The following is a 15,524-nucleotide window of genomic DNA, read 5'->3' on the forward strand; positions in this document are numbered from 1 at the left end:
AGATCTGATAAGGGAGAAGCCAGTGTGGCAAAAGCTGGGACAAACTCGGATCCTGCAATGGTTTCGATGGCTATATATGAAACGTTGTTAGTAGCTGGAAGTTCTGCGGATGAATGGATTCTTGATACAAGGAGTTCTTTCCACATTACGCCAAGGAGAGATTGGTTTGTGGAGTTCAAAGAGTTGAGCTCAGGTTTTGTCAAGATGGGAAATGATACTTACACTCAGGTTAAAGGGGTTGGAAGTGTCAGGATCATGAATATTGATGGTACACAAGTGATCTTGACAGATGTAAGATACATGCCAACAATGTCTAGAAACCTAATTTCTTTGGGAACCTTAGAAGATAAAGGATGTTGGTTCAAATCTCAAAATGGAGTTCTAAAAGTGATTAAAGGTTGTTCAGTCATGATAAAGGCCATATGAGTTAGAAAGGAATGGAAATTTTGGTGAAAAATGATGTTTGAGCAGGGATTCTATCAAGGAGTTAACATTCTGCAAAGATTGTGTGTTTGGTAAGAATAGAGTGAGTTTTTCCCCAGCACAGCATGTAACGAAAGAAAAGTTAGATTACGTACATTTGAATTTACGGGGGTCTCCGCACAATCCACCATCATTAGGAAATAGTCAGTACTTCATTGACGACTATTCAAGGAAGGTTTGGATATATTTCCTTAAGAAGAAGGATGAAGCGTTTGAGAAGTTTGTTGACTGGAAGAAAATGATGGAGAATCAGTCTGATAGAAAGGTAAAGAAGTTGAGGACTATAATGGCTTGGAATATTGCAATCATCAGTTTAATAAATTTTGCAGAGACGAAGGGTTACTGAGACACAAGACGTGTGCGTATACTCCACAACAAAATGGTATTACAAAAAGGATGAATAGAACCATAATGGATAAAGTTAGGAGCATGTTGAGTGAAAGTGGATTGGAGAAAAACTTTTGGGCTGAAGCAGCTGTTACAACGGTCTATTTGATCAATCAATCATCCTCCACTGCGGTTAATTTTGCTCTTCCTGAAGAAAGATGGACCTCTACAATACCAGATCTCAGCTTGTTAAGAAGGTTTGGATGCTTGGTGTACATTCATGCAGATCAAGGGAAGCTTAATCCTAGAGCTAAGAAAGGAGTTTTTACAAGCTATCCAGAGGGAGTTAAGTGTTACAAAGTATGATTGTTGGATGAAGGAAAGTGTGTTATTAGTCGGAATGTGATATTTAGGGAAGAAATCATGTACAAAGACTTGAAGAATGGCACACCGGTTATCACTTATGAAACCGGGCTGGAGAATATTGGAGAAAGTTCAGGTGATTCTGATTAAGGTGGAGTGACTCCAGTAGCTAGTGACAATGGTGGAGCTGCCTTGAATCCAAGTCGGAGTGAAGATAATGTAAATCAGGATCAGAGTCAAGATGGTCAAGAGGATATAGGTTCTGATGAAGATGAAGATGACTTGAGTGATTATCAATTGGTCAATGATAGAGCCACGAGGACTATCAAGTTTAACAAGAAGTATAATGAGTCAAATATGGTTGGTTTTGCTTATTACACCGAAGATGGTGGTAAAGCGGAACCAAAGTCGTATCAAGAGTCACTCAACTTGGAATGAGGCTATGAAACAAGAAATGTCTTCAATCAGGAAGAATCACACTTGAGATCTTGGGGACAAACCAGAAAATAAGAAGGTTGTAGGATGCAGATGGGTGTTTACTAGGAAATCAGGAATTCCAGGCGTAAAGGCGCCGCGATTCAAAACCAGGCTTGTTGCTAAGGTTTTTACGTAGAGAGAAGGTACTGGTTATACCGAGATATTCTCACCTGTTGTTAAACATATGTCAATCAGGTACATTTTATCCATGATGGCACAATTTAACATGGAGTTGCAACAAATGGATGTCAAAACTGTGTTTCTACACGGTTTTCTAGGTGAAGAGATAGTCATGGCGCAACCAGAAGGATTTGTTAATCAGAGATTCTCCAAAAAAGGTGTGTTTCTTAAGAAATCTCTATATGGACTTAAGCAGTCGCCTAGATAGTGGAATCTTAGGTTTGATGAGTTTATGAGAGGAGTCAGATTTATAAGAAGTGCTTATGATAGTTGTGTCTACTGGAAAAAGTTGGTAGATGGCTTGTATGCCTATCTGTTACTATATGTAGATGACATATTGATAGCATCAGTGAATAAAGCTTAAGTTGATGAGTTAAAGAGATAGTTAAGTAAAGAGTTCGAGATGAAAGATTTTGGAGAGGCCAAGAAGATTATGTGTATGAAGATTACTAGAAATCATTCTGTTGGGTTGTTGACTTTGTCACATGAAGGATATGTGAAAAAGGTTCTAAGAAATTTTCAGATGGATCAAGAAAAGTCAGTTGCTACTCCAATGGGAGTTCATTTTCAATTGAAGTCAGCCACCAAGGAAGAGTATAAAGAACAGTTTGCCAGGATGAAGATTGTTCCTTATGCTAATACTGTTGAGAGCATCATGTATTCTATGATAGGGAATAGGCCGGATCTTGCCTATCCAGTGGGTGTGATTAGTCATTTCATGAGTAAACCACTGAAAGAACATTGAGAGGAACAGAGGGGAAGAAGTTGCGCTACAGGAAACAAGCGAATTTTTGTTACGAAAATAATGTGATTCAGATTATGTGAATAACAGTGATAAAAGGAGGTCGATCACAGGGTATGCGTTACTGTTGGAGGAAACGATCAGCTGGAAGTCGAGGCTTCAGAAAGTATTCTCCGATAGAAACTGAATACATGGCGCTTACTGAAGTTGTCAAGGAGGCGATTTGGCTAAAGGGTTTAGCTGAGGAACTTAGATTTCCCCAAGAGTGCTATTGTTTTGGCAAAGAACTCAGTTCACATGAAAGGACCAAACACATTGATATCAGACTTCACTTTATCAAAGATATTGTGAGTGAAGGTCTGGTTAAGCATGTAAAAATTGCAAGTTAATGCAATTCAGCTGATATTTTCACTAAGGTTGTATCGGTTGATAAGTTTGAAGGGTCACTACAAATGCTCCGGGTTTCAAATAATTGAGCGGCAAAGCTCAAAGTCTTAAAGGCGGTAAAGTTCAAGTGATGAGAGTGGTGAAGCTCGAGGAACAGGGGCGGTAAAGCTCATCAGTAAAGAGCGGTGAAGTTCAAGTACCGGAGATAGATTCCAAGAACTAAAATTACAGGGACAATATAAGTTAAACATAGTCAAGATGGAGAATTGAAGAGAACGACTCAGTTTTACAGAGAGTCTAAGTATAGAAGATACTCTCGGTGGAAGAGACGGTTCATTCTCAAGCTGTCAAAAGAAGAACATGTGAGGAGCACGTGGTGCGGTTAGCTGGTTGTCAAACTGGTTAAGACATTGATGTTGACTTATATACCTGGGTGATAGTTCTTATTCTTCGTATCTTGCTCTCACGAGATTTATTCTTAGTTTGTTATGATCTAGAGTTTGTTAGATTGAAGAAAAGAGAGAGTAAGAGAGAAGAGAGGAGAGAGAAAGCTTGAGAGATTGTAATCGGATTGATTCTAAGATTCTAGTGGATTTCGGAGTTCTATCTCCAGCGAGACGTAGCATTCCGGTTTAGAACGTGAACTCGTTAATTCGTGGTGTTCTTGCTTTCATTCTTTATTTTCTAAGTTCTTATTTCGTTAATCGTTTGTCCGGAGGTTGATTCAAACGTGTTGTGAGTTCGATCGTTAGATAAAATCCTCACATTCATGAAAGGAGATATCATCTATCTTAACATTTTTGAAGTACATTTTTGTGTCATCCTCTCTTATCTTTGTATCCAAACAAGTCTCAACTAAATTATCTGCAATTCTTACAACCAAACATAATTATTTCCTTATTTGATAATATTAATTTCCTAAAATCTATATACCTAATTTAAATCAATATGTTAGATTAAAATATAATTCTCCTTTCACTTTTATTTAATCTTATATTTCATTATTTTAATTACTATTTAATACATAAAGTTAATAAAATTTTATATTTTTTTCATCATATGATGTGATTTAAAATTTTATAAACGTATATATATTTTAAAAATTGTCTTACTATATTTGTAACCAAACAATTATATCCACATATAGAGCTCAAAATATATTTTTGGAGCCTAATAGGGTGCTATCACTTTTTGCCAACTTCGGATCGGGTTTTTAACTAAAGTTATAACCGATTTAATTATCCGGATCCTCCTTAAGATTGTCGAATATTTTGGGCATGTTTTTAATCCATAGCGTACTTATTTACATCCAATTACTGCTCAGTGTATCTTATGAATTAGGAAAGATCTAATTTGCATGCCGAATTCCTAAGGCCGACTTTGACAAAAAGTATTGATAACACAAATTATGTAATCACATCTTCTTAATCACATCCGCATAATATAGCAACTAATTCAAGATGAATACATCTTAGAAAATATCTAATTTGCGTTTAATAAACGATTACATATTTGGTAAGATCTTATTAGCTTTAAATGTACACTATTAATCCAATAATATCAATTGAGAATAATAATAAGAATATGTCATATCATTCATTCTTAAATCATAACTAACCAAATCGTAAAATGTATATTCTCAACTTGCAAATAGAGAGTTTTTACAAAATCCTACCTACAACCGTTAACAGTATATATATAGATGCAATTCATCATCGACTACAAGCACTTCTAAACCATTACAGTATCATATCAACAAAATAATAGACCCGTGGTACACCACGGGGTAAAACCTAGTATTATTTAAAAAATGGTCATATAAGCTACTAAAATAAAATTAATCCGCTCTCACAACTTGAATTATGTAAGCAATGAAATCTCAACTTTTTTTTCGTCCTCTCTCTTCTTAATATTTGCTCTCCCCTCTCTCTTCTTAAGAACTCGCCGCCGCATTAGATCTTTGTTTCCGACCAGTGTGTGTGGGCCACCGCGGCCATGGCGTCGGTTTGGCTTTAGTTTTTTGCTTAGTTCTCTAGCTCTACTTTCTTTTGTGGAGAGATCTCTGATTTTTCCAGCTTTTCTCCTTTTAGATCTAGGATTTGGGTTGTTTGATTTTGTTGCATGATTCAGTTTTCTTTTTTGTCTGATCTCTCTATGGCCTAAACCGCGATGGCTCTAAGCCACTCACAGTTGGTGTGGTGGTGATTCGGTTTCGGCGACCTATTGTTTTAGGTTTCCTCACACAGCTTCAACAAATCGGATCTAGGGCGTGATCCGCCCAGGTTTGGGTTCTTCTTACTGGTCCTAGTCACTTAGTTGACACTTCCGACCATGGCGTTTCCGACAGTCTCTGAATTGAGGTTCTTCCGTCACGCCGCTCAAGATTCCTCAAGATTTCTCTTCTGAAGACTCTAAATCAACAAGTGAGGCAAGATGTTCGTAGTCCTTCAAAGTTGTGATTACCTCTGGTCTCCTTAGCCTTCTAGTTCCTGCGATATTGGTTGGGTCGGGCAAAAAGAAGATTGGTTTCTTTGTGTAAAATCTACTACCTTTCTTAGATCTATCGTTTTTTCTTTTGCTTGTTTGTCTCCCTATGCTGGGGCTTAGTTTCCGAGTGCTATAAGTCTCGCCGGATTGTTTTCTGGACGGGTAAAGTTTCGTCGGGTTAGTTTCTGGAGGTTAAAGTTCTTCCGGTGTGTATCCCACCTTGTATTCCAATTAATCCTTTATTAATATATATNAAAAAAAAAAAAAAAAAAAAAAAAAAAAAAAAAAAAAAAAAAAAAAAAAAAAAAAAAAAGCAATGAAATCTCAACTAAACTCTTGTTTGATTTTACGAATTCAAGCTAGCATTTTACTAAACTCTTGTTTGATTTTACGAATTCAAGCTAGCATTAAACTAAACTCTTGGTGCTCGACACAAAACACATGATGGATTCACTCCTCTATTCCAAGACAACATAAGATCACATGTTGTAAGCCTATTATGTACAACAAACCAGAGCATAAATGAGTACTTAGAAAAAGAATTCGAGAACCAGATTCCCTTGATACAAACAACCAAAGGAACAATATTTGTCATACCAAAAAGATTGTTTGTAATCCACTTCTAACCTCCATCATGTGGAAACCCTTAACTTGTGATATGTATTTAAACAACTTCTTAAAATCGATAGTTGAGGTATATAAAGTAAACTGGTTCAAATTAATATGGTGAATAGTCTCGGACACTAGCTCTTTTTGGGTTAATTCGGTGAAAAGGGAGCTGCTACCTACGCTCAACATCATTTTGGTGAGTAAAGGATACCACAAATACTTTGGGTTTTGGAATTGGAAAATTTCTTTCTCATTTGTAGTTCATGTGTTGATTTAGTAAAAGTTTTTTTTCCGTTCGCTTGAGCAATAGTTAAGATTTTGGTTTTCCCATTCACCAAATACACGTTCGAGAAAAAAAAATTCTTCGCTTTGTCGTTTGCCACCAAAAGAAATTCATTTGCTGTATTTTAAATACTTCCAAATTTTAGGCTATTCACCTAATTGATCCTACATTTATATATGAAGTGGCAGTAACATTGAGCTGTCTGGAAGAGCACATGAATAATAATAGCCACTAACGAGATAAGAATCCAAAAGAAAACTCATCAAATAATTGAAATAAATATTATTCGATCTGTTCAAAAGCATCCATCGTAAAACACAGAACCCCCCACCCAACCCCACCGTTCGACATGCTATCACCAAAAACACTCCATCACTTCTCCTCTTTACTCATTTCATAAGGAACAACAAACTTTATTTTTTTTAATAATCGTTTTTCTTTTCTTTTTTTTTCACAAATAGGGAACTAACTTTTGTAACTTTGTTTGTAAGACAATCTTATCTTTTCTTTTACACATTTTTACTCCATTTTTTCTCTCTTTATGTGACAACTATTCCCAACCTTTTTCTATCCTTTTCCAAATTTGTTTGGTATTTTTCATAATTGTGCATGTTGAACAAAAAAGAAACTCTTAAGAAATTTATAAAGAAATAAAGCTAACTAGTAACAATGTAACATGCATTACAAATTTTTGTTTTAAAATAACTTTTGTTGTTACTTACATGTTTCGAATAAAGAGTAACTTAAAAGCTTTATATTGTGATTAGTACAACTCATACACATCCCACATCCCATCATAATTTGGTTAAGTGAAGGACTCGCCAACGTGTCAACAGATCTAGCACCGCCAACTTCTCACATGGCATCATGGGGTATTATTATTATACACTACTAAAAGAACCAACTTCAATACGACGCCATGTATCTGCGTTTTGATAATAATTCCCACTTTTTCCTATTTAAATAAATCCTTCACTTTCCTCCTTTTACATTTCCTCACTCACTCTCTCAGAGAAAAGAAAAAAAGAAGAAGCAAAAAATGGCTCGATCTTTCGCTATCGCTGTGATCTGCATCGTCCTCGTCGCCGGCGTCGCTGGCCAAGCCCCAACTTCGCCACCAACCGCCACACCAGCACCACCAACTACAACAACTCCTCCACCAACAGCTACTCCTCCTCCCGTCTCAGCACCACCACCAGTCACAACTTCTCCTCCTCCAGTCACCACCGCACCTCCTCCAGCTAACCCACCACCACCAGTGTCATCTCCTCCTCCTGCTTCTCCTCCACCAGCAACTCCTCCTCCAGTCTCTTCTCCTCCTCCTCCCGTCGCTTCTCCTCCTCCAGCAACTCCTCCTCCCGTTGCTACTCCTCCTCCAGCTCCTCTAGCTTCCCCTCCTNCACCACCAGTCTCATCTCCTCCTCCTGCTTCTCCTCCACCAGCAACTCCTCCTCCAGTCGCTTCTCCTCCTCCTCCCGTCGCTTCTCCTCCTCCAGCAACTCCTCCTCCCGTTGCTACTCCTCCTCCAGCTCCTCTAGCTTCCCCTCCTGCCCAAGTTCCGGCTCCAGCACCGACCACGAAGCCAGATTCTCCATCTCCTTCCCCGTCGTCTAGCCCACCTCTTCCGTCTAGCGATGCTCCTGGACCTAGCACCGAGTCGACCTCTCCTGGTCCTGGCCCTTCCACCGATGTAAACGACCAGGTTTGTAAACTCATTCTTCTAGATCTTGTACAATGTGTTTGAGATCTGAGATGTTTTGACTTTGAGACTTGCTTGATTTGTCTGAAACTGATTAGATCTAAACCAGTTTGAACTAGAAAAAAAAGTGAAAAACATGTTTAGCTCAATTTAGCAAGAGAATGCTAGTCCACGATAATGTGCGCCCGTATTGGTCTTGATGATTTTGGTCTGTCTGCCTCGAGATCTTCGGATCCGAGCCGCGGCGCGTGGGTGCAATAATCACGAGACATTGTCAGTCTACACGTGAATAGTAAATAATCCCACGTGGCAATATGCTTTTGCACCAATGTAGATCTAAGTTAAACTTTAGAGTTTATAGTAATAAAATATAGTCGTTAAGCGTGATGGACGGATTGTCTTAATATCTTCTGCTGTCCCAAGATTATTTTAAGTTTTTCAGCCCCTAGATTTTTGGATCTTTTCAAAGTAACCAAGGATTAATTTAATAATACCAGAAAAGTCCAATTTTGAAATTAAGGTGATGCTATCGCTTTTTTTATCCGAATAAACTGAAATGCTGTTGATATGAAAACCTTATGTTTTGCAGAATGGAGCTAGCAAGATGGTATCGAGCTTAGTATTTGGATCTGTGCTCGTTTGGTTTATGATCTAAGTGGAGTCTTTTGGCCACCACAGAAGTGTTCCTTGCATTTATTATTATGTCGTCGTCTCTTGTTTGTTCCATTGTATTGCTTGGGACTGAATTCTTTTGGGATTTATTATCTTTTGGAGAGGATACTACTGAGAGAGCTTGAGATGGAGATAGCAGCAGGATTTATTTTGTTTGCAGATACTTTTGTGGCTTCCTTTCGCATTCTATTTGATTATTATTAGTGTACTAAATTCCTTTTTTCTCCATGCCTATATTTCTTTTCTTTTGCCTTGTCTTCTTTCTTGATAACACACTGCTTAACTGGCCATTTCTTATGTGATTTACATACTAATCAAGAGGCCAATCAAAACTAGAAGAGGAAGAAAATTATAAGATTATAAAGAAATTTGCATGTACCGAACATTTTTGAGAAGTTTGGATGTACTGGACAAACCAAACCAAGTACAAAGGAGAAACAGAGAAGTACACAAGAAAGAAAAGATAGTACACAGATGATAGTACAAAGATGAAAGATGTATGAACCTCCCCCTATTTTGGTCAAACTCACTACAAATGGACTTTTGAAGAACATTCTTGGAGACTCTGACATGCCGTGAGTTTGTTTTAAAGCTTGTTTAAACATAGTAAATACATGTCCCTTTTTTTTTTGACGATCAAATACATGTCCCTTTACAACATAATTTTCCAGTTGCATCAATTTAACGAGTTCTATAGTTTTATTAACAACAACTGCACCATCTTGAATTATGAAGTTATGATCATTGAAAATCTTCTTGAGAGTTTTTAGTCACTTAGCAACAGTGCCGTGCCCAGGTCGGGGCTTAAGGCGAACTTAACATTAGAGGTTCTTTTAATATATTTTATGAAAAAATAAATAAATATTAAAATTCAAAAGTATAATAAAAATAAAATTCAAAATTATAATTTTTTTAAAAAAATATATCTTAAAAAACTTTAAATATAATCGTTCTTCTTTCTCAATAAACTATTTCACCAACTTCTCTTAATCTTTTTTCCTTCTGTTTCACAATCTTACTCGGTCTTTCACAAATTAAGGTTTTGTTTTCCTTTTTTGTATATTTTTATAAATATATATATTTAAATAAGTCATACATGGGTTGTTTAGGAAATAAAATGACTCTTCAAACTATAATGATACACCATATTTTCCACAATTGAGGTTCCAAAAACACACACAAAAACTATATATTTTGGGGGTATGAGGCAAATGCCTTTTTTCTTACCCATAGGCACGGCCTGCTTAGCAATGAAACTTCTTCAAATTAAAGTCAATTCTATTTTTTTTGGGGGTCAAATTAAAGTCAATTCTAATTAGATCAACTTTTACTATAGGAACTAGAAAATATTTTTGTTAGTACATTATATCAGATTAGCTTTTTGATAATGGTGTTGTAAGTTAAATGGATTAATCACATTGTCCTCTAATACTTTTAATGAAAGACCAATCTAATATAATTAGATAAAACAAAACGTGATTAATCGAATAGTTTTCTAGTCGAATTATTAGTTCGTTTACCAGTCTTGTAAGCCACACAAGACGGAAATTATTTCACAGTGTCATAGGATGGGGATGATATATTGCCGCTTCGTTACAAATTCGGCCTGTCAAAAGGTGGTCTCGACATTCGTTCTTACACCGTTACACGTCCGACATGCCTTCTTAAAATTTGGCTATTAGTCTGTTACTGTCTCATAAGCCAAAATTGTGAGTCCTGTGACTGTATATTTGAATAAGGAACCTTGAAAAATAATAAAATATACGTTAGTTTAGAGAGGTTAGAACTTAGAAGAGTATAAAAGGTTATTTGCTTTTTTTTTTCATTAATCCTGATTAACTAAGGGGATGCATTTGATCAAGGATTTAAAATAATTTGTATCAAAATGACAAATTTTTCTTTTTCTTTTTCTGAAAGCATTAAAATGACAAATTTTATGGTATTCATTTTTAAAAATAATCTTCTAACTTTCATTTTTATTGGAGTGATGGTTTTAAAATATGTAAACAATCCACTGTTATTGTAAAATAACAATAACAGTGGGTTGGAGTGATGTTTTTATGTTATATGTAACTAATCCATTGATTTGTACTCAGTGGACTTTACTTAAATTTTGAATGACTTTAAGGTGTTTTGGTGGATTTTCATAGTTTAAAATAGGGATATTAAAATCTCATTATGGCTTTTGGTGAGATTGCATGTAGTTTTAAACAAATCATAATAACTTTCTTAATTGACCAAAAATCATTTGAAAAAACACTAAAATTTCAACAATGATGTAAAAATAACTTCTCATCACTGTGAGAAATATTGCAATTTTGATTTATTTTATGAATCATTGTACTCACACTGTCTTTAATAGATTGATGTTTTAACCATTTCACATATATTAAGAAAAGTTAAGTTTTTATCTATAAATTAATTTATTTATTATTAAATAATTTAATAAAGATAAATAATAATAAAAAAATTGTAAGAACTATTTTATTAAAATGAGTTCCCCGAGAGATATCTTGGGGCTCGATCAATACCTAGTTATATGTATTAAATCACTTTAAAATCGTAAAACGTTTTCAAAAAATATGTTTAATATTACCAAATCAGTGAAAAATCTTGAATCAGTTTGTTCTTCTTCTTTGACAATCCAACCCTCGACATGATGACCATTTGCATATATAACCGCCATTTGACATATTCCTATTAAGTATTCTTTGTTTGGACATGTTCACTAAATCAAACTGGTTAAGTGGGATTTACAAAATTAGAGGAATCAAACACGTTAATTACTACATAAACAATATTGCAGTCTTGTATCCCGACTACTTATATCCGACTTAAGGATCGAAAATAATACATTTATTATCAGGTACGAGACTTATAGTATATACAACTTAAGGATGGCAAAGAATAATTTATTATCAGGCCGCAAGCCCGAGCCTTGGACATGGTCGGCTCTATAGTACATGCAAAGTTGGCAAATTATAGAAAATACTCTGACAAACTCATGTTATTATTACATCTGACCTTACCTGCAGAGTTGTTGAAAATTGTGCCATTTGGAGATTAAAGACAAACAAATAAGTGAGAGAGAACAAAAGAGTCATCATCTCGTGTGCGAGAAAGAAACCGCGTCGAATGAGGTCTTCAGGAGAACATCTCGTTAATTCCCCAAATGTTTTTCTTTTCTTTATGGTCTTTTTATATAACACATTTATTTTCATCTATAATATAGATCTGTCACCAGCCTGTTTCCCTCTTTCTCTTCGTTTCCCTTCACAACTTTATTCTTGAAAATATAACAACTGAATGATCCAATTAATAATAATTGTAAACATGTGAAACCGTGGCTCAAAAGATAAACTAATCTCTGTAATTTATAAGAAAGAATCATTATTTAACTCGCAATACAGTCTGTATCTTACTTACTTTGTTTTTAATAAATAACATTTCGAATGTATTCTTTTCATTTGTAAAGTACAGATGCAATGCTAGTATATTGATTTATAACAAATCAAAACGACGTTTCTTTTTGCTCAGTGTTGTTGTGACAGATTAAAACTGTGTAATTATTATTATGAATAATAAATACATAAAAATGAAAAATGATTGTAAGGAGTAGTGTGAATTTTTGTACGGTATTCTTAGACAAAAACTAAATAGCAATAACTGAACGAGTTGATTTTATTTAATAGTACTAAACCATAATTAAAGGTATAATACTGGATTTCTATTTTTTTTTTTTAAATAAAGAAGTTGGTAGCTTTGCCTATATAAGGGCAATAGAGAGATCACTAGAACAATAGAAACTTGATACTTGGATAGAAACTAACATCATCACAACTAAAGAAAGGCAAAAAAAAAAACATGAAGATAATTGTTTCCATCTTGGTTCTAGCTTCACTTCTTCTAGTCACTTCATCTCTTGCTTCTGCTACTGTCTCAGGTTTGTTATAAATCAATTCAAGTCTCTTCTCTCTGTGTTTTTCTTTTCTTAAAATTAATTATGATATATTTAGTGTAATTGGTTGAGGTCATAATGTTTCTTATGTTTTGTGTTTCCATTAGATGAAAAAATTCACAAAACATAAAAAACATGCAAATGAAATACAAAAGTTCATTGTTATATGATAAAAAACAATCATATATGTACACAATTTTGGGATGAACAGTTTCTTGCGATGGTGATGAAGATCCACAAGATCCATTAGTGGATCATCTAGATCCTTTTACATTGATAAGTGATGAGATGTTGCTCTTTGATGTTTGTTGTACTAGAAACAGTTATATTCATTCTCATAATCATAACCCTTAGAACATTTTTGGTAGAGTGAAGTAGTTTTTTTAAACTATGATAGATACAATATTACAAATCTTAGATATTATATGTACTACTTTTAAAAATGATCTTGTGTGGATCTTGTAGATGCTTTTGGTAGTGGCGCAGCAGCCCCGGCGCCTCAGATCAAAGATGGACCGGCATTAGAGACATGGTGTGGACAGAAGTGTGAAGGGAGATGCAAAGAAGCGGGGTTGAAAGATCGGTGTTTGAAGTATTGTGGGATATGTTGCAAAGACTGTCAGTGTGTTCCTTCCGGCACTTATGGGAACAAGCATGAATGTCCTTGCTATCGTGACAAGCTCACTAACAAAGGCACTCCTAAATGTCCTTGATTCTACTTCTTCCAACCAAATTTTTAAATAAATAAATAAATCTGAGAGATCCAGTGAAAATAAATGGATCTTTTGCATATGAGTTTTTTAATGTTTTTTTTGTTTCTTGTGTTAATTTGGTTTTAGTGATTATAATGTGGAATTATAAATTTATCACAACAATCAAAGCTATCTCATGATAGTTATATGTTATTAAAAATGTTGCTTTCTAAAGAATATTTTTATAGCTTTAACAAAATTTTCTTTGTTCTTTTGTAGTAAGTTTAAATTAATGAAAAATGTTAAAATTAATTTGCCAAGTGATCATGTTAGTGAAGAATATAATATAAAAATGTTAAAGAGAACTTTTTAATTCTAAATAAATAATTTTCTATCTAAGTTTGTATTGTACAATGAATGAGATGGTTCTATGAGGACAGGAAGATAGAGAAGAGAAGATACGTGTTTGGTAAATAATTATGATGGGGCTGAGACTAGAGACAACTTTTACGATGTTCTTAAAAGACTGAGTAACGTGTTAGGTTCACCACGTGCTTCAACTGCTTCCTTGTCTGTGTTTTTTTTGTTCTCTACAATAATTTTGGGCATATCAAAGAACCAATTTCTATAAATAACTTAGGTTAGGTAACTATTTATCAGAATTCATTTACTAAAAGTATATTTGTGGGTTCTAATTCAGTAAATTCTAGTAATACGAAGTGCTCGCATCCGTTTGATGAATGGGAATTAGATTGCTGTTTTCTTCTAAAGATTTATTCAAAAATACACACAGTTGTACACTTTGCTGGAAATTGGAAGCTCTTGGTTCTAGTTTGAAAAATCATGTTTATCTAAAGGAAGTGGGTTTCGTTTATGGGCTCATGCATTCGGAAACCGGCAAAAAATTAAACGAAGGCTTCACTAAGGTAAACTGTTGAGCCAAGTGCAGAAGGGCCAGGTCAAATGAACCCACTTGCCACTCCTATTTCTGAGCCAAAAATTGCAGGACGAACTAAATGACCAAACGAGTATATTCCCAATTACAAATACACTTAGCTTTATTGCTTTACAAGTCCAATCACACAAACTGCAATAGGAAAAATAATTTTAGAAGAAGTAATTTCTTATGTTACACTTTACCTCGCACATGATTTTCTGGCCAACTCCAAGTTGCATGTATGTGCAAGAGCTAAAGCTCGAAGGCTGGCCTGTCTCCTAGTCACTTGCACACTTTGTTGGTTTAAGTCAAGGCCGGTGATATCCATGTAAGACAATGTCGGGATATATGAAGATAGCTTCAAGCAACGTTCTCAGTTCCATTTGCATCGCACGTCAAAGAAAGAACCTCCATCAGTTCCATTCGATATTCCAAACCTCTGAGATAATGTCCCAGCAGCATGGACCTTTTAATAGAAAGCAGACAACATTGTATAAGATGTCTTTGACAAGAAAAACAAGAACACTATAAAGTTCCTTTTGAGAGGATTTATATGTGCAATCAGTGGATTTAGTTATATATATGAAATCCATGTAAAGCGTAGCGAGGGACTGAGAGAGTGAGCAAGGCAGTTCTAACCAGAAGAGGAGACGTGCAAGGTAGTCTCGAGTCAGTGAGATAAGAGGCTGAAACTGCAACGATGTGTTCTCTACAAGTTCAGCACAATCTTCATCACTTTTTGCTTTTACCGTTTCAGTAGGTGGGACTTCTGATGCTGGAAACTTGGAGTGCATCTTCGGTGATAGGGTTGCCAAAAGACCATGAACAACAGAATGAATTGTCTCTTTCACCTCGGGAGCCGCAGGTTCTGACAACTCAGCTACCTGTTTGAAATAAAGTTTAGATGGTCAGAGAGAACCAGAAAGAGAAGCAAATATATCTCAAAAGCTCGAATATGGCTTCAAAACCTTCTCAGGTTGCAAAGATCTTAAGTAGTCCAGCAAATCATTCTTCTCTTCGCCAACAAATTGTTGCATTTGAAGGGCAGCGTTTTTTCGCCTCACTTCTTGTAGTTCCTATAATGCAGTGACCAGTGAGATCAAAACCAAAAAAGAAAAGGTCCCAGTGAAGAAAGTGACATCTGTGCGATGACTTATTTACCATCATGTTGAAAAGAAATAAAATGACTACATTAGAAACTACACCTTTTTCACAGAAGACAATTGCG

At 35.3% G+C, this 15,524-nt stretch overlaps 3 protein-coding genes across 4 annotated transcripts in view; 2 read left to right on the plus strand and 1 right to left on the minus strand.

Moving 5' to 3' along the window:
* On the plus strand, positions 7,321–8,956 carry LOC104793260 (classical arabinogalactan protein 9-like). The gene is made up of 2 exons (XM_010519588.2): positions 7,321–8,040; positions 8,627–8,956. Exons 1-2 carry the CDS (start codon positions 7,378–7,380, stop codon positions 8,690–8,692), a joined length of 729 nt encoding a protein of 242 aa, XP_010517890.1. The 5' UTR covers positions 7,321–7,377; the 3' UTR covers positions 8,693–8,956.
* LOC104793269 (gibberellin-regulated protein 7) lies at positions 12,497–13,579 on the plus strand. The gene is made up of 2 exons (XM_010519600.2): positions 12,497–12,652; positions 13,133–13,579. The coding sequence occupies exons 1-2, from the start codon at positions 12,574–12,576 to the stop codon at positions 13,378–13,380; spliced, it is 327 nt and encodes a 108-aa protein (XP_010517902.1). The 5' UTR covers positions 12,497–12,573; the 3' UTR covers positions 13,381–13,579.
* The window catches only part of LOC104793279, a 3,538-nt gene continuing 2,373 nt past the window's right edge, over positions 14,360–15,524 (minus strand). Inside the window, exons 3-5 of one of the 2 annotated variants that reach the window (XM_010519612.2) lie at positions 15,265–15,372; positions 14,936–15,180; positions 14,360–14,762 (exon numbers count right to left, since the gene is read on the minus strand). In XM_010519612.2, the coding sequence (XP_010517914.1) occupies positions 14,657–14,762; positions 14,936–15,180; positions 15,265–15,372 (459 nt within the window). In that variant the 3' untranslated portion in view covers positions 14,360–14,656. The remainder of the gene's footprint in view (positions 14,763–14,935; positions 15,181–15,264; positions 15,373–15,524) is intronic. The other variant, XM_010519622.2, reaches the window with a different exon arrangement.

This window comes from Camelina sativa, chromosome 1 (assembly GCF_000633955.1).
Source record: "Camelina sativa cultivar DH55 chromosome 1, Cs, whole genome shotgun sequence".
NCBI classification, from domain to species: Eukaryota; Viridiplantae; Streptophyta; class Magnoliopsida; order Brassicales; family Brassicaceae; genus Camelina; species Camelina sativa.